Source organism: Morus notabilis, unplaced genomic scaffold (assembly GCF_000414095.1).
Source record: "Morus notabilis unplaced genomic scaffold, ASM41409v2 Scaffold70, whole genome shotgun sequence".
Classification (NCBI taxonomy): Eukaryota; Viridiplantae; Streptophyta; class Magnoliopsida; order Rosales; family Moraceae; genus Morus; species Morus notabilis.
In genome coordinates, this window is record NW_010365594.1 from 185881 (window position 1) to 206913 (window position 21033).

Here is a 21033-nt window from a genome sequence, read left to right on the forward strand (position 1 = left end):
TACCATAATATGTTTTATATCTTATCAGAATTTTTTTTTTTTAACGGCATAAATAATATGATGATTAAAAATAATGGTTATTCTTGTAATATTTCAGAACATGAACTAGAATTAATAATTGTTTTGGAAAAAAAAAAAGAAAACTTATAATAATTTATCATGCGGAGATAAAGGCCTTCAAAAAAAAAAAAAATTAATTCGAAATAAAGTACTAAAACTTATACATGACTTTCCTCCTTTTCTTTTACCTGGGAGACAAGAAACAAATACTTCAAAAAACTCCAGCAACAACTGGTCCTAATATTCTACCAAAACCCATAAACAACCTCCCCAAATTCAAGGAACAAAAAGGTAGGAGAAAATTCTTTCCCACGGAAAGGGACAAAAATTAAAAAAAGAAAAAAAAAAGAATATAGAAGTCATAATGAATAAGCCAATATTGTGGTCCAAATAAAACCAGTAATTAAGCAAACTATACAAAATAGAGTTTAAAGAGCAATAGCTTGAGGCTCAGCTTGTTGAGTGAAATGTGGACTCTGAAAAGCCTCTTGAAGCAGCTCATGATCATGATCATATGAATCCCTGTAAGTTTCTAAGTTGACCAAAGAATTTGTTATGGCTGATATGCACAGCTGTTTTCTCCATTCTTCTAGGTGTGGAAATCCAACATTATCTCCATATCTATCACAATACTGCAACATAAAGCAAATGCGATTGATTTTAGAGTGCTTAGAATGCAGGTTATACATATATATATATATATATATGTATACATACATATATAGTATCATAAAACGTCCCCATTTAAGTATAATACTAAAGAATCTTGATCCTAACACCACACAATTAATGCTGTTAGATTAACCATAGGACAACAATGATCCCGTATTGTAAGTTTTTGACCATTTAATCTGTTCAAAATCACATCAATTAAAATAAAAAGTTAACCGTTTTTTATACAAATTCTGATAATTTATTTTTCAAATTCTACCGTAAAAATCTCCTAATGAGATTGTTGAGATACGGAAAATAATTTAGCAAAAAGTAGTATTTATCAATTCCAACATAATAAAAAATCACCCGCCACATCAATCCATGAGTAAAATTTAATATTAATGCACTAATTTTAGCATTAAAGGAAAATGTATACAAATTAAAAGGTATTTGAGGAATAAGTTGTCAAAATCTAAAAAGTTCGGGGATAAAAATACTAAAGCCCCCTCCCGATTAAAAAAAAAAATTATAATATTTGTAAAACTAAATTTGCAAAGCGATATATAATAGCAAAGTAGTAATTGCTGCTAATATTAATCTAGAAGTCTGCATTAATCAAGCTTCCAACAACTTCTAGGTTTGCTTTTCATCATGACAAATGTTGATTAAAACTTTTATTAGGGCTCTCATGATGCCCACTTGTTTCATACTTCAGATGAGTAAGATAGACAAAATGCATTATTGGCTACAAGCCTACAATATCTAAAGAGTTGTTCTTATTCAACTTGATGGGGTTGGATGGAGCGCTCTCACAACGGAGTGTCCCCATCTAGTGTCATGTCGGACCTATTTATTGTGAGCTCGTCTAATCAATTCGGTTAGATTAAGTGCACAAAAAATCCAATGTTAAGAAATTTTAATGATAAGATTAGAAAAAATTACATTATTTATAAGTTTTCGTTTTCTAATCGTTAAATTTATATTAAGAACTGTTTATTTTATATTTTTTTAATGTGATTTTGACCATATATGATAAAAAAAAACATGTATTAATTGTATGAATCTCTATTGTAGAAGACCCTAAATGTTATTCAAGAAAATTGAGAAAAGTAATATCTTTTTACCTCAAAATCTGCGATGTCGTGAGTGTTTTCCTTGGGAATGCCGGCAACATCCCTTGAGTGGTAGAGTTCCTTGATGGACCGCATCATGTCATCCCATGATGGCAATGTTCTTTTCCCGGACAACACTTGGGCTACCCATTTTGCTTGTGATTCAAAGAAAGGGAATCCAATAATCTGCATTAATTATGTATTCAACACACAATTAGATCAATAAAAAAATAAAATTTACATTCATATTCAAGATTATTAAAACAGTAGTACAAACATGTAATTAAAAATGATGACACCGTAATATTATGTTTTTCAGATATCGAATAATATAAATTTAACGAAATTTGATAAAAGATACCGAGTTTGAAGTCTTATACGTACGTGCCTTTCTAGGAATGCCAATAAAAGAAAGAGAAGGAGCAAGTGATGGAGGGAAGGTGTGTTCATAAAGAGGGCCCACTCTGCAATCATCCACAGCTACTATTCCTTTGGTGTCAAGGAATGGAAAAGTGTATGAATATCTGCACATAAATATCATATATATATATATATATATAACCCACTTGCTTTGAACATTAATAATAATTATTATGCAAAAGGATCGAAGACAGGCTATTATTTCAATATGGGGGACCCACAGAAAATCTACCAAATTCCAGTCAAAAGCTCATAATCAACCAATCAGACAATCATCTTTTGATAAATAAAGCCGAGGGGTAACTCTTTTCCAAAGCACATATTTATGTGCATTATCTAATAATTAATGTTAATTTGAAAACATTATTGATGTTAATTTGAAAACATTATTGTGTTTGAGCTGTTACTATCTCGATGGTTGAGGTATATGAATAACCAACTTCGAGAGGGATCCATATTTCATATGGACAATGTTCCTTCTTAAATTAAACATAAAACGCATCGTTGATATTGAGCACAACAACTTATAAAAAGTATGTCTTATCTGACTTTGCATTAATGCGTTGTATTAAGCAATTGGTTAACCCTTTTAATTAGAGTTGGAAAAACGTTAAATGACATGAATGAAGCCAGCTTTCCTTCTTACATAATCACACACATGATAATTGATATGGACCCCCACGTAGTTTAAATTATATAGGCCTCTATTTTCTAGATAATAGAATGTGCGATTAAAAGAGTGTCAAATTATTCCAAATGGAAATTAATGGGAAAATTAATTAATTACCCGGTGCAATAGATGATTGTGTCAGCGATGATCCAAGAACCATCCAGAAATGAAACCTTCCCATCTTCTTCAAGTGTGTCTATCTGAAATTAAAGTTTTAAACATCTTAATGTTATTAATCACTAAATAAAATCATTAAAGTGAAAACTAGTTATATCTCTTATATAACTAACTAGTACATAGAAGTGGTATAGACAATTCAACAGCACACATTTCTAATAAATTAAGTTATATATATGTATATGTATATATAAAGTGTACCTGAGGACGAAGATGCAAATTTTCATGTTTTGCTATGACTTTTGATAACCCTTCAGTAATGTTCATAGATCTGGAACTTAGGCACACTTCCTTAGCCACTTCCACAAGTTCCATCGACAAATCTTGCCCACTTAGTGAATTTCCAACGATCACCACTACCTGCAAACAAATACACACAAACACTCAAGTCCCACCAAATAATTCACTTGTTTACACACAAAAAACACGTGTATAAATAAAATACATAAACTAAAGAAAAATGTGTAGTAGGGTATACATGAAAAGGCTATATTACATTAGTAGTGTGATATGAGTATGATGTAATATGTGGGATTACTATTATGTCTTCACATTAGAGTGTATGAAAGTTACAACAAAATTCTCCTATTTACAAATTATAGATCCGGATCACTCGTTTAATTTTTAATGTCATAAATAATTCTGTCTAAATAACCTTATTATTCACTATCATTTGAAAAATTCAAAATTCTCAGTCCATTAAATGTCGTAACATAATTTTATTTAGACACAATTTGAGATACCAAAAATTAAACAGTGTTAGATCTCTATCAATTAATTAATCTATAACCTCATCTCGAAATGGCTCAGGAACCCTGTAAAAGTGGCTGTGCATTTGCTTTCTCTTCCACGAACCCATTCCTGAAAATTGAAAAAGGAACTCAGAAAAAGAAAAATAAAAAAGAAAGAATAGAAGAAGAAGAAGAAGAAGAAGCAGAATGAGAACTGTTTTACCTTTAAAAAAAAAACAAGAAGAATAGAACTGTTTTAGTCAGAAAGATAAAGCTCTACCACCAAATACACGAGCGCATGAAAGAAGTTCATGATGAGCAGATTAATTACAATTAGTCAATTCCGAAGTTTTCAATTCTCAAAAATCACTTTTCTCTCACTTTCTCGAGCCCATTGTAACTCAAAAGAAAAAAAGAAAAAAGTAACCAAAAAGAGAGGAGAGAGAAAGAGAGATCGTACCTTTGAAAGAAGGCAACTTTGGGAAAGAATAATGTCCTGTGGCCACAACCACAGCATCAAAAACTTCTTCAACCACCTTATTACTATGATCATGATCATCAATAAGATTACTTCTCTTCCATTCTCTACTCTTTACAATCCATTTCAAATCCTTCCCATTAACAACTCCATAGTCCACCATTCCCACATACTCAACCCTAGTGTTGAACCTTATACAATCCCTCAATCCAAACCACTCACAAAAGTCCTTCAAATACAAGTAAACCTCTCTATGACCGGGAAATCTCCTTGAGTCCCTTCCTTTCTTGATCGAAAACGGGAAGTCGGTGAATCCCATGGTCTCCCTGGGGGAGACCAGCCTTAGAGAGGCGTAAACGCTGCTATGAACTTCTAAGAAACGAGTCATGTCCTTTGGCCCCATGGGTTCATGTCCTTCGACATTAGGGTTGTAGAGCCACTGACCTCCGACGTCGTGGCTTTGTTCTAAAACCACCACGGTGTGGCCTTCTTTCCTCAGTTCCCTTGCCGCCACAAGCCCCGAGGGCCCCGCACCGATCACACACACGGTTTTCGAGGAAGAATGTTCGGAGACCATATTGGTGGCGGGGTGGTGGAGGGTGATCAGGATTAGAGTTGGGTTGACAAGGGAGGAGGAGATATTTTTTTTCGTTTGATGAGGAAATATTTGTTGGTGAGGGAAATGTGTTATTGTAGCCTTGTGATGAGAGATGGATGGTTGGGTTTTTATGTATCTGAATTTATAGGTGAATGTTGTTTACGCAGAAAAGGTGTCTAGATTTTAATAATGATGTTTTGGCCTAGATTTTAATTAAAAAATAAAGGAGCACTCTATTACATAATTATAATTATAATATAATAATAATTATTATATTTTGTTTGCATGACTAATTGTGAGACCAGATGAATCTAACATATTATCGCCTAATTAAATAAATATTACATAACAATTCTAAATGGACAATAATCACATGTGTGTGGTAAGTTTAATTATTTGATGAGCGCGCGGACAAGTATAGATCAGAGGGGAAAGGACACAAATGCCATCTATAAGTGTACGAATCTAGATTTTTATTATTATTTTTAATTAATATCCTTTCAGTTAAATAATTATATTAATAAAAAGAGTATTAATAAAAAGATATTAATCAACAAATTAAGATCTAAGCATTCTTAAGGGTAAGTTCAATAATTCTCTAGATTTTATTATATCAAATGAGGCATAATTAACCTAGCTACTTGAATCTTGACTAATGTTTGTTAAACTACTATAATTTAAGCATAAAATTAATTACCACTATGTCCTTTTAAAGAATCTACAACTTATATAACAAAGGGCTCAAGACATTTACGCATGCATGAATTTTTAACTAGCTAGCGGCAAGTACAAAATTACTCTGTGATTCTAATCTAAACTAGTGATGATATCTAATATTTTTCTCTTTCCGTAACGACATTTTAAATGCTACTATCCTAAATAGTTACAAGATCACCATTCTCATGCATGACAGCATATGTTTATCTATATATGTATGTACATAGCTCACAAATAGTTATATTTCCTCATTTGTTATATAATTGATAATATGATGGTGTTGACGTGGGCTACATTAATTAATATATGCCACAAAAACAACACCATATCCATATGCCCTTGGCATATGGAATATTTTTCTTTAATTTATATTTGTAAACGATAAAGGAAAAGAAATAGCTCTACGAATTTAAATATGCTATAGGACCTCTTTTTTTTAAAGCAAAATTTATGGATTATGGAAAAAGAAAAGGAAAAAGAGAAAAAAATGTATATTCTGACAAACTTATATATATATATATATATATATATTTCCTTCTCTTTCTTTGCGTCCACCAGGTTTTTTTTTCCTTTGGCTTTTACTTTTACTTTTGTCAACTTCTTCTCTTTGGAATTTTTTCTTTTTCTCTCTTTGTCTAAATCTCTATTTTTTGACAATTAAATTTAAGATTAATCATTATTTTAATTTTACTTCTATTCATTTTGATAGAGATAAAACCATGCTGCTCATATAAAGTGGGTTTAGCTAGGTTGTCACTTTGTTAGTGATGGGGTTTTATCTAAGGAAAAAGAGAGAAATAAGCCAAGACTTGAGATGAATTAAAATTAATAGGCCAATAATTTACATAAGTTAATAAATAGGTCAAATTACTGTTTTCGTCTATAACTTGTCTGGTTATGAACCATAACTTGACAAGTTATTATCCATAATTCACGGTTTTTGTCTATAACTTGTCTGGCTATGAACCATAACTTGACAAGTTTGTCCATAACTTATCTGGTTATGAACTATAACTTGACAAGTTATAGCCTATTAATTTCTATAACTAAAAATTGGCCTATATAACTTTTTAAGCTTTTCATATTGGTCTATTTTCTACTATTTCTCTTTTATCTACGTGAGGATGAATAATATTTTTGTTGTCTTAAAAAATCTCTAGCCCGCAGAACGCATCTTCTTTTTTTTTTTTCCTTTTTTTTTGTTCGGTTTTCCCTCACTCTTGTCTTATTACACATTCTATTTTCCTGTTAAATAAATCCTTTCCATACACATCTTTGTATTTTTTTTAAATCCCCTTTTCTTTCTCTCTTTTCATTTTTTATCATCCTTTTTTCTCGTTCTTATTTTTTTCCTTATAATTTATTCTTTCTTGACACGGCCTATCTCCCTTCCTTCACTGAACGTGTCCTTGCTTGCGTGTGGGATGCACATGCTATTATTGGTTGTTCGTCCTTATGATCAGACGGCCCAAAAAATACATAAATTTATTATTATTATTATTTATATTTATTTATTTTGAACTGATTTGTTTTTTAATTTTGTCCATTTTAATATTGATTTCCACTAATATTGATGCTATTCCGATAAAAAATACTACAAATAATTTGAATAAAAAATAAAATTATACAAATATACGCTAGAATAAAATAAAACCACACTGAATTAAGTAAATAACATAGCAAACAAAACAAAATAAATCTAATTTTAAACACAACAAAATAAGTTAAATTTTCATAATTAAAGCTTCACCATATATATCGCACCCGTGAACATTTCGGGCCGGACCAAATAAGCTTCGGGTCACTGTACTCTAACGTGTTTTGTACAACACAACAAAGTAAATTAAAACAATTTGTATAACCCGTAATTTTAAATGAATCACACGCGTGTAGTGCGCACTAAAAACTGGTATGAGACCTAAGAGAGAAAAACGTGATATATATTCACCTTTGTTTTGCTAATTAAAGGAGCCTCTGCCGACACACTGACAAAAAGCGAGCTCCTGAAGGCTGAAACTTGTCATCGTTAATAAAATTAGGTATAAAATCATTTTAGTATCGTAATGTGCTATAGCGAAACATACTTTTAATAGACTTTATCTTTGATAATATTAAAGTGGTATCTCGATGTTTTTAAAAACATATTCTTGATACTGTGAAGTTGATTTTTAAAACATAAAATGACATTAGTATCCTTCTATTTAATTAATAAAAAACTAATATATCTAAAAAAATCATGAACTTTTCTATTTTTTTGCTTTCTTTTAAATATTTTAATGTTTTAAAATATTTTTAATTTTTAAAAAAAAATAATAATTTATATTTAATTGATAAGAATGGTAGTTTGGACATTACATGTCTTAAAAATTAGTTTCAGGATACCGAGAAGAAGTTTTTAAAACTTTAAGGTATCGTTTTAATATTATAAAAACACTACATGATACTAAAGACATATTTTGCTATGATATAGGGTACTAAAATGATTTTATCCCATAAAAAATTATAAGCAGACAACCTCACAAATAGATCACGGTGAGAAAGGAAAAGAAAAGAAGAGAGAGTTATTTGATATCCTTTTCTCGCAGGACATAATTTTAGCTATTAGACCTTATTTAGACTTGTTAGACTATCATTTTTTTCCGAAATTGATATGTGATCTGACCATAAATTGTTTTACACCGGTAGGATTTATGGAAAAAATACCTTATCAGTGGGCCGGTTCTATTTTATTAAAGTATCATTTACTTTTTTTTTTTTTTTCAGTTTTGCATTTTTTATGTGATTTTAACGAGATATGTACAGTAAGGTATTGAAAAAAAAAAAACCCTATTGACAGGGATTTGGTTTGATCTGTCATAGTATATCAAGTTCTATTATAGCTTTTGATGTGAATAACCCAGTCGAGATTCAAAAACATTCACTATGAAAAGGTATAATCAGGTTTATAGTACCCCTACTGTAGAAAGATCCTTAAGAATAGGAAAAACCGATCTTTTCTTTTGCACGTTTTTTGTTCCTTTATTTGTTTGATCAATTGCCGAGAAGAGGGTTTTAATTTTTAAGTGAGAATTACATGGTACCACATGAAAAGGCTTTCTTTTAAACCGTCGGATGATCTGTATCAAGTTTTGCCAATTTTGTATGTAGCAGGGAAATTATATTTTAATGTGATTTTCTTAAATTTAACATTTATAAACATACACTACTGGTAGGGAATTGTCACGGTGAAAAGCTTTGGCTATGTGTGCGTATGACATTTTAATGGTGAGAAAATCAATTCCACGCACACAGATACACACACACTAGGACCTCCACTCTGGTAAAAAAAAATTTCATTTTTCTTTTTTTGCAAAAATGTTAATTAACCTGAAATATTTATAACTAATATGAATTCCTCAAAAAAAAAAAAAAAAACTAAATGAATAGTAATGTCTGAAATAAAAAAGTATTTTCCGTAATTGTTTCTTATTATGACAATATATATAAATGAATATATTGAACTATAACTTGGTGGAACTTGAACGTGGATAAATATAATCAATTTACATTGCAAAAAAAATATTCAACAAAATCAGATTACCATATATATATATATATATATATATCTATATATATATGTCGAATAATAGTTGAAGAGAAAAATAACGAAGAATCAAATGCATCTCCTCATTTATATATGTGTATATATATTTATATATTTATATAGATATTGATATTGATATATAGTACTATATATAGAGTACATAGATCTTTACAAATTGATATATTTATAAAAGTGTTTTCCTGAATTGCTTTCAAGGCTTAATCATTCAAGACTCATTATGAAAGTCACAAGAGTTCAAATTATTTGGTCAATAAAAAGAAATAGACTAAAACTGCAGATTAATTTTCCTTTGTATATTGGCCAATATACACAGCAGTATTATATATATATATATATATATATATTATATTTCCTGCACAGAAAGATGGAGAAAACCAAAACTTTTATTTGAATAAAAATGTTTTTGTTCAAATTTCATAATTTAATTATTAGGATATATGTATCATAATTAAATAAAGGTTGCCCAATTAATTAATAATTAAAAAAAAAGAGCATCGATCAGATAATTATCATGATGTTTTTTGCTTTACTTTGAGGAAGTCCCCACAGAACAACTCCTTCTTCAAGCCAAGGGAACAGCAACAATCATGGAAGATAAAACATGTACTTATAAAAAACAATTGCCTTTTTATCAATTCATTTTTTTCTTTTTTCTTTTTTCTTTTTTAGCACACACGTCCATCAGGTGACCCCTTTTTCCTTTCTTTTCCTAGCTTTTAAACTCCGTGTGTTGCTTCTTCATTACACAACAACATTATATATATTATTATTTCTTATATATATTTGTGTGTACATAGATTTATTCTTATTTTTTATGCTATATATTTCCTTAAATTCTACTGCCATTATTTATCACTTTGAGTAGAAAAAGGATTTAGGATTGTCTTCATTAGCGTGTAGTCTAATTAAGAATATTACAAGTACGAAAATTTCAATTATATGTACTTATATATATTATATTATTTTGCATCCTTTTGACTATTAGTATTATGTGTATACCGAATAGGTTTGTTACAACTTGCATCGGAGTGAGAAAATTGCACGGCAAATCAAATTGATAATTTAATAAAAGTAATAATGCCAATATTGTTGGTTAAATGATTAGCGAAAACATTGTTGGTTAAATTTTATAATGCGCATATAGTCGTGATCAATCATGCAAATACACGTATATATGGGTTGCTTACTATCAAATTTATGCTTTTAACAAAAAAAAAAAATATAGTAAGAGAAAAAACTGAAATCATAGATGAAAAAATTAAGATAAAAAACACAGATAAAAAAATTAACATTTATTTAACACACACACACACATATAGAACAAAAGTCCCAAAAAAAAAAAAAAAAAAAATACAGCCCAAACCAGTGAAAAATGTGAATCGAGCATAATATGTAAGTCGCGGGTCGCACCAAGCTACAACGTCCCTATAGATTGAACCTTACTTAAAACTTTTTTGAGGAAAACCCAAAGGATCAGGACTTAGTCTAAACTAATTGAAAAAATGATAGTCAGGAAAGGCCTACATATATCTACAAATCAACTAGTTTATTAAACTATATATTAAACTAACATCCATAAGAAAAATAAGTTAATACAACACGAGATTTATATATTCATATATATGTCAGTGATCATGGAACTAAGATCACATTATTAACTTAAAACAAAACGTAATTAATTAACCGTGTATATATTTATAATACAGTGGTTAGGCATGTGTGACAATCACGTATGAAGTCATGTTGGAAATATGTTATATATGTTTAAATAGACATATATACATATATAGGACAAATAAGTAGAGATATATATAATTTATGTAATCACACACATGCATATATATATATATATATATATATATATATACACAAACATGCCTAGTATATATATAGTATACTACGCGATCAATATTTAATTGAGACGATCAATGAGCCATGCAATGTTAATATATAGGAGACTTTATTTGTGCCCTACGTACATCATAATATACTTAATCGAAAGGCTTTATGTATAGTTAGCTGGTTCCTCTTATTTTGTTTTGTTAGATCACTAGCTCTCCTTTTTAACGAAAAACTGAGAGCCAATCTCAGAATACGAAAAACTCGATAAATTTAATCCTTGATCTAATTATATGCTTCTTTAATAAATCTTTTTATGCAAACGAGTATCTTATTTCATCCAATTTTTGTAATGTAATGGTTAGCTCAAGGACAAATTTTACCTATTGTTTCTTTTCTTGGATCAATTAGTTCATCCAAGATAAATATAATATTAATCTACATTAATTATATATATATATAAACATATAAACATATTATGTACATATAACAGATTTCCAGCAATTATTTGTGTGCACGCCACATAAATAGATAATAGAAATAATTAAATCAATTTGGTACTATCTGTTATAGAAAAATATCTTGTTGACATTTTACGTTTTTAATAATATTAAAACAGTACCTTCACTTTTAAATACAATGTCCAAACTGCTATTTTTATTAATTAAATAGAAACTAAAAACTTTAAACAAATTTTCTGATATATTATAACCTCTTTTAATTTTTAATTGTTAAATGTTTTAAAATATCTTCAAATTTTTTAAAAAAAATTATATATATATATATATTTTGTAAATTAGTGAGAAGGGTAGCATGATCATTTTATGTCTGAGTATTGAAAAAATATTTTTTTTAAAGTAAAGATACTATTTTAATTTTATTAGAAATACAATGTACTAACGAGATGTTTTACTGTAACAAAAGTATCAAAATAATTTTATCCCTATATAATATAAGCTTTCCACCAAAAAAAAAAAAAAACAAACAATTATACATATAGTAGTAGCGGCAATTGTCATCATTATTCGGGATTATAGTATAGTAGTAGCGGCAATTATGGTATAGATCTTGTTAATTCTGTTACTAGCTACCATAACTAGCTATAACTAAATAACTTTCGTTGCCTAAAAAAAAAATGTAATGAAATTTCATTTTATCAAAAAAGAAACTTAATTTCATGATTACTGTCAATTAATCTCAAGTAATGGAGTGATTAAGAGATAATCTATCTGTATTATGACTATATAATATTAGATTGTCTCTTTGAATAATAAAGTTGGAGAGGATTTAGTGGGATAAAAGCTAGCTCTACACGTACACACTTTCCATTTTGTAACTAGAAATTATTTTTTAAAACAAAAATAAGGACTTGAAAAATGGATTGCTTTTAATAACCGCGTAGAGTGAAGGGGCTACCACGTCCTTCTATGTCTACTTATGCTTAACGTTAAAAGAAGGGAACACAAAAAAGTATAAATAAAGTGTCTTTAATTTCTTGACTGCTACAGTACTTTTAATCAGCTAATTGTTGTAAGAAAAAAAAAATTGACATGCTTTTCAAAGAACGCATGCATGCATGAAATCATTCAAAAGTTCCAAAAACGACTTCCTAAAATTTGTCGTCATCATGTATCTTTTCGGCTAATAAAATGGTTGATCTGGTCACCAGTACTCGATCGGTGGGTCGATTTGCTTGGGGTATGTTTGCTAATTCATAAAGATAAAGGAAATCTCTCTCTCTCTCTCTCTCTCTCTCTCTCTCTCTCTAATGAAGATTCTATTCTATGGCCAGCTGTGGTTGTCGTAAAAACACTGCTTCTTTGAGTATGCATGGGTTCAAGCAATATAGCAATAATTTTTGACGTTACGCTTTATATATATGCACACATTTTTTTTCCATTAAAGGGCAACGGTCAAGTCATTATTACAAATATATTAAGTACATATTCCTTTTGCATGACAATGCATGGGTACATTCTCTTTGACTAGCAACATATGAGAAATCGATACACACACACATATATATATATATATATATATCTTGAAATTTTTGAACAACCGAAAGAACAAAAAAATGTATAAACTAACTATAAATAAAAAACGAAACCTAGCGAGAAAGTAAATGCAATTGGAAATGATATATATTTGATGGGTTTGTATATTTGTTGGTAAAACATGACAAGAAGAAGATATATGTGATATATATATATCACATATGCTACGATTCGTTGATCTACCTACCCTATAATTGATCATGAAACAAAATCTTAAAATGGAGCAAATTGGAGCTTGAAAGCGAGGTAAAGTTAATTACGGATCATCATCATCATCATCATCATCATTATTATTATTATTATTATTATTATTATTATTATTATTGTTATTATTTGGTCTTACGTGCATGCCTGTCAATAGCGTAGCTATATTATCATTTTCACCTAGCCATCATATATATATATATATATATATATGCATGTATATTGCCAAAGCACACGATACACTCGTACATATCATTGTCACAATTGGTTATTTTGTGATCCTGTAACTTTGCCACAAAATTACTTTGACGCCAACTCTAGCGGAAATTAGTAATTATATAAAAATCAAATAATACTACAAGGATCAAGGAAGCCGCCAAAGAATTGATGTTGGAGATTGGTTGAATAAGTACAAATCTTAGTTTGGAGTCTACTGTATCTTGAAATACTGGGTTTACAAGATATATAGGTAAATGTATACTAGAGTAGAGGCTTTGCCAAATTTGGTTAGGAAATGTTAAGTTTCTCTTTTACAAAATTACCCTATCTCCATTTATTAAAAACAAGTATATCATTTGCTTGATCCGTTGGTAACATATCTCTAATAATTAACATTGTGTCTGTACAATTTAGGATAATATAATCCTACGTTAACCGGGGACCCGCATGTTATTGGTTAAATTCGCCTGATGGGTAGGTCCATCCTAAAGTCAACATCAGGCCCACAGAAGCCCATCTGAGTAAGCCCAACATGGTCCTGCGACAGACGAGGAAGGTGAGGCAAAGGGAGTTTTAAAGCTAAGGGTCCACCAAGGACGCCTGGCACGCGAGGAGAGGCGGGCAGATGCTCTGACCTGCAGCTGGTGAGGCCCGCGGGTACTGGCGACACATGCTGACGCGCTTGTCTGGAGAATGGAAAAGATTGCTCTGGAGACCAGCTGCGTGAGTCTGACGCGCTTTCACGAGCGTGAGAATGTGCTTACTGAAGACAGGGGTGCTGGCACCCACTCAGCTATGGTTTTTTTGCTGAGCTGGCACGCGTTGATTGGTTCTCACTGCTCGGCTGTGCTTTTGGCAGCTCGGCTTGTAGATGCTCTTCGAGTCATGTAGTCGGCTCACAAGTCTTAGGCTTTTTAGCTTGGCTGAAAGGTAATGTATTTAGAATCATGATTCAAAACTATTCAAATTTTACATTTATTTTTTATAAGAGAAAATAATGTAGAGAATCATGAATCATGATGCAGAATCAGAGACGAATATAGAAAATAAATGTCTCCTTAGACTTAAAAAAGTATTTAGTTAGATGTGATTTTATGTGAGAGTTTTTTATTGTAGTAAAAAAATTAGATGTAATTATTTTTGAGAGATTTTTACTGTAATAAAATTTAAATTTTAAACTCAAATTGATAAAATGAACATAACTTTAATTTGCATGACTTTAATGACTCAATTGTATGACTTTTTATACTGCTTCTCACTTCTGCAAATAAATACGCTAAAACTAGACATTTTCTAATTAAAATATTATGAATGAAAATCATGAAAATGTCTAATTAAAACCTAAATACTTTATCTTTTATTTAATTAATAGTAGTATTAAGGTGCATTTTTATGCACTTATCATATAGGGCTACACAAAACCCACCATGCACTTGCCGAATCACCCGTGGTGGGTCCACATCAACGTGTTGAAGCCGCCCGCGGTTAGCGGGTTGAACATCTTGGTGGCAGGTTGAACCTGACCCGCCCGCTATTTTTAAAAATAAAAAATCAAAAATGATTTTACCTCAAAGAAAGAAGGATAGAATCTGAATACTTGTTGAAGAGCCCGTTTAGTTAGAGGATTCGATTCGAATCATAGTTCATGGTTCGCTATAATATTTTTTCTCATAAAAAATACACGTAAATAAAAAATAATTCTAATTTTATAATTTTAATTCATAAACTAAACGGACACAAATGTCTTGTGAACTGAAGTGATAAATTGGCTTAACAGTGGACTACATTCGTTGCCTCTGAGTATTATAAAACTTGTTTCACGGTGTTCTTACGATTTCTTGTCCGTTTCTAAAAATGGTGACCAGCGTCAAAGTTTTTTTTTTTAATCTGTTCGTGACTTTGGGTGATGTTTTTATGGTGATCGATGAAGGTGGAGAGAGTAGCTATAGAGCCAGTGAGCATGGATATATTAGAAGAATGAAAAGAATTTTTTTTTTTTTTTGCCTTTTAATTGATGCAGAGAACTTTTAGCTTCCTTTTCATCCGTACTGGAGATATCGGAAAATATTGAAGACTTGGGTATGTATCAAGTCAGTATATTTGATTGGTGTATTTATATTATAATTTATTATAACATTTTTTTTTTAAATATATGCATAAATTCTTAGTGATCTCTTCTCTTTTTTTTGTATATTCTGCATTCTTGTGCAGTAGGCTATTATAATCATCAGCCTTTTGTCTTCTTTGTTCTTTCCTTTGCAATTTGCTGTCATTAAAAAAATACCAAAAAAAAAGCACTCAATTTTGGTTTTTTTAGTTTCCTTTTTTTTTTTTTTTGGTGTTTACAGCCCATTGGCCCAAGCAGCACGCCCAACCGTCGATACTCACCCGCCACCCGCACAACCCCGCCGTGACTCAACGGACGGTCCGCAGGTTTGTCTATCTTCAACCCGCCTCGTAAAAACCTGACTCGAACCCGCCCACTCAACCGCTTCTGCACCCTTACTTATCAATTACTAAATAGAATTAAACAAACAAAAGTTCATAAAAAGCAGAAAAAATAAATATTATCATAATTACAACGTAAGTATTATAAATATCTAAGGTTATAGGTGAACATAACTATATATATATATATATATAATTATATGTTATATATATAACAAAAGGTATATAATAAATATTTTATAAAAAATACTATATGTATTAAATATATATATATATAGGAAAAATACATCATATAACATATTTCATACTCATGTTTGAAATAAATGACATACTTTTTAAATGTCAATAAATTATAGAATGTTTTCATTTTACTTTTAAAATAGATATTGTTATTTCTATAGTCTCGTTCGTTTCACTACTTCGAATTACAATTCAAGTTTTTACTGTAATATTTTCTCTCATTAAAATTTAAATTTAAAATTTTCTGTTACGGTATTTTTTCTCATATAAATTTACGTTTTAACTCAAATTCTCAACTCGAATATGTTTAAAATAAATGACATACTTTTTAAATGTTAATAAATTATAGCATGTTTTCATTTTACTTTTAAAATAGATATTATTATTTCTATAGTCTCATTTATTTCAAATTACAATTTAAATTTTTATTATAATATTTTTTTTATAAAAATTTAAATTTAATTTTTTTTATCATTATATTTTTTTTCATATAAATTTACGTTTTAACTCAAATTCTTTGAATAAGCAAAACTAACGCGCACGGAATAATTTTACCCATAGGTTTTTGTTGTTTCTTTCCCACTTTCTCTCTCTTTCTTTTCAGATTGTCTCTGGCCCCGTTCACTTTACCAATTCGAGTTTAAAATTTGAGTTTTGTGACAGTAAAAAGCTCTCACAAACAATCACATCTAACTTTTTTACTACAGTAAAAAGTTCTCACATAAAATCACATCTCAACTTGAATTACAAACTCGAATCAACGAAGTGAACGGGCCCTCTATCTCTCCCAACTCTCTCTACAGCTTCTCTCTATGCTCTCTCTCTCACACAAACCAGATGCAGCGATGACCAGACGGCGGCGGCTTTGTGATTCCAGCGAGGTTCATTCTCTCTCTCTCTGAAACCAGATCCGACGAGGTACCATCGCGATCCCGATCTGAAGCGCATGGATCTCTATAGGATCTCCTCGAGGTAGAACCACTCCGACGCGGTAGATATTTGTCAGGAACAAGTTGGCCAGAGATTTTGACGCCGTTCACGAACCAGTCGGCCAACCTCCGTGAAGCAGATCCCAGCCGACTAAAGGACGACCTCGGAGTGGGCGCTGGAGAGGAGATTTCTCCTCGTGCTAAGTTCTCGGATCCCGGCTGAGGTCGTGAAATTGGTTTTTTTTTTTTTTTTTTTTTTTTTTTGCTGTGAATGATTTTTATTGCTGATTGATTTTTGAGTTTGTCATCTTCATTTTTGCCGAGTTCCGACGATATATGATCTTTACCTTGGAAGATTATCAAGGAGAAATTTGTGATATGTGATTGATGTTTTAAGGTCATTTGTTAATGTCTGGAGATTAGTGAAAAAAAAGAATTTTGAGATTGGAGATTAGCAAACAAAATTTTGAAATTAACAGTTGTTTGCATTTACATATGAGTTTGAGATATGAGTTTGTGATTGTGATGTTTGAATAATTTTGTTTTGGATTTGTTTGTTTTTGCATTCAAAATCTAATAAATACTATATTTATCGATAAATATTTTAACAGAATATGTTAAATATTATATATACTTAAAAATATTATAATAATTATAAGTATAAATTTGATAAATACTATATTTACCACCGGTAAATATATTAATAGTCACGAGTTTACATTTTACAAATATTGTAATACTTTTAAATATTTTAGTAAGTATAATTTTAAAAATCGTAAATACTTTAATAGTTATAATTTGAAATTTATTATATTTATCGGTAAATATGGTATTTACTGATAAATACAGTGGTTAATGACCATCGGAGTTAGTGGCAGGATCTTTGGATAAATGTGACCTTTATTAGTAAATACGATATTTATTGGTAGATACAGTATTAAACAGTCACCGGAGTCAGTGGTCGAATTTTTGGATAACTATCATATTTAATCGTAAATACAGTATTTACTGGTAAATAAGGTATTTATTGGTAAATATGGTATTTATTAGTAAATACAGTGTTAAACAGTCGCCGGAATCAGTACCTGAATTTTCGGATAAATATGATATTTACTAGTAAATACGATATATACTAGTAAATAGTGTTAAACGGTCACAGAAGTTGATGGCTGGATTTTCAGCTAAATATGATATTAACTAGTAAATACATTATTTATTGATAAATATGATATTTATCTGTAAATACAGTATTTAATGGTGAATATGATATTTACTTGTAAATACAGCGTTAAACGGTTGCCGGAGTCGGTTGTCGCATTTTCGGGTAAATATAGTATTTACTAGTAAATGTTGTTAAATGGTAAATACGGTATTTACCACTAAATACAGTGTTAAACGGTCGCTGGAAAACAGCCACCAAAAAACGGTCACCGATCGTCCGAAAACAATCACATGTTGCCGAAAAATGGTCTCTGATCGCTGGAGCCAGGTGCCAGTCCCGGCCACGGTGAACTCAACTATAAGTTACCTATTTTAAAAAAAAATATGTTGTAATTGACTGTTTTTTTAAAAACATAGATGTTTAGAAGGAATGAGTGAGGTGGAAGAAGAGGTTTATGGGTATTTTTGTGTTTTTAAAAATGCTTAAAACTTAAAATATCAAATTATGCTATAATTTACTATTTTTAAAAAAAATATGCTATAATTTACTAATCATTTTACCAATTATATTATTTCCCTCCTTATCCACTTATATTAGATGTTGGGCCAAAATTGGCCTTAGATGGGCCTGCATAGGCCGGCTCATTGTGAGTCTAGACTGCTAGAGTGATTGCAATATATCTATCAATTTAGATCACATATTTTTTAGATTGTTAAAACACGCGTGTCAACAGTTTAGGAAAAAAAACTAGCTGTAGAGCGTGTTAATTGCGCTGCAACGGGTTTGGTGTTGTCTGCACTGCCAAACCTGCTACAGTAGTTTTGCTACCGCCCACTAAAGCAGATAAAACATCTGCTGTAGCGGATTTTCTGCAAAAAAAAAAACGTGTTTTGTGTGTAATTTGTGATCTGAAAGTTTTGAACCATTGCATCCATTGGTGATATATTTTTACACATATCTGAACACATATTAACAATGGATATAACTGTTGTAATAGATGTATTAATCCATGAAGAGATATATTTACATTGAAAAGATATTTTTGTGTGAATGGTTGTGATGTTTGAAGATGATTTGTTCAATCATCAAATGACAACACATCTGTCTTTATTAATGCTCCAGAAAATTTACAGACTTTATCTATATTTGGGAATATAATATTATTACTAGATATTTTGTTCAAGGGTTTGTTATATCTTGGGGGTAATTTGTAATAGAAACTCATTAGCAAACTTTGAGAAGTGAATGCAAATAAAAGCTTAAAGGAAAGTATTTCTATACGCCTCAAACTTTCTCATTTTCTGCATTCTTTTCATCATCTAGACTCAAATTCTCCAACATAGACATGTCAGCCTTGCCCAGTCCAAACCTAACCTGACTCATAAATTTTCACATGTTGTGCCATGCCATCCTATGAACCGAGATATGCTGTCAATATTGATGGGTTATGATGTATCTTAAATAGTCTCATGAGAGGATTAGTTATTCTAAATTTGACAAATTCCCTAGCCACGAAGGAATGAAATTTGAAAATAAATTAATTTGAAAGGTATAAATATTAATTATACAGAAGAGGTCTTATTCAAATTATGTAAATACCACGAATTTAGGTATATTTACAAGAGAAAATCCGGGAAAGAAATGCTGGGGTAATTAGTGATAAGGATGAGATATTTGAAATTGAAGGAATTATCCACATGGAGTATAAATAGAAAAGAACTCTGAAGAAATTCTAAGTCTCAGTCTGAGCAAGCATTAGTGCGTGTAAATTCTTTTTGTTATAGTGAATTAACATTTTTCTTTCTTTTTCACTGTGATCGTAACTCTCATATTATGAGTGAACCACTCTAAATTTCAGTGTTCTTATTTATTTTCTTACATTTATTATGCATATTTGCATTCATTCTACTTAATTGATCAGTTATTAGGTGAAAGTTCTCGGATTCCTTATTGACCGTGAACACAGGTTATAGTACATGTGTGTGTCTATAAAAAGGACAATACATTAGGCGATAATATTGTAAATAAATCTACATTTTCCTAGGCTGAGGATGAAGAAAAATGTAACTACCTTCCATTGTGTAGTTAGCCAACTATATGTTTGATTATTTGTGGAACAGATCTTTCCCAACATGGATTGTAGAAGAGAAATTGCAAATGAGAAAAGCCTTGTAATGGACCATGGAGGTCTTGAGCACTGCTTAAAAAGCCCAATGCTTATGCGAGGTACATAAATTGGTAAGAGACAGATCTAAAAGACTTAGGGCTCTAATACCGAGAATAATAAAGGGTGACTTACACATGTAGCAAAATTTTGATATCAAAGTTTAAATTTAGCAAAACTTTTGAAATATTATGAGAATAGTAAAATTCTGTAGCATTTTTATGTCATTAAAATAATGACTATCATTATATAGTACAAAATATGATATTTATAATACATTATTATACAATACATTATATTTATGTCATTCAAATAATGACTATATCACTATATCATTATCATTATTATGTCATTTTTGCTATATTTATAATATTTTAAAAATTTTATTAAATTTCAACTTAAGTTGTGAAATTTTACCATAATTACTTCAACAAAATAAAACTCATATTAGAGCCCATGCCTTCATTTCCTGATCTCCAACATGCATGCATGTTTTTCCATTCTTGTAAGTTCTTAACACTCATTGGTTAAAAAAAAAAAGTACATTAATCTA

General features: G+C 30.3%; 1 protein-coding gene across 1 annotated transcript; it reads right to left on the reverse strand.

Annotated features, from left to right (window-relative positions):
- Window positions 1-352: 352 nt before the first annotated feature.
- On the reverse strand, window positions 353-4997 carry LOC21398341 (flavin-containing monooxygenase FMO GS-OX-like 9). Its single transcript, XM_024172398.1, has 7 exons — window positions 4285-4997; window positions 3884-3954; window positions 3295-3453; window positions 3034-3116; window positions 2215-2350; window positions 1839-2012; window positions 353-692 (listed from the first exon to the last, which is right to left on the reverse strand). Exons 1-7 carry the CDS (start codon window positions 4877-4879, stop codon window positions 489-491), a joined length of 1422 nt encoding a protein of 473 aa, XP_024028166.1. The 5' UTR covers window positions 4880-4997; the 3' UTR covers window positions 353-488.
- Window positions 4998-21033: the final 16036 nt, after the last annotated feature.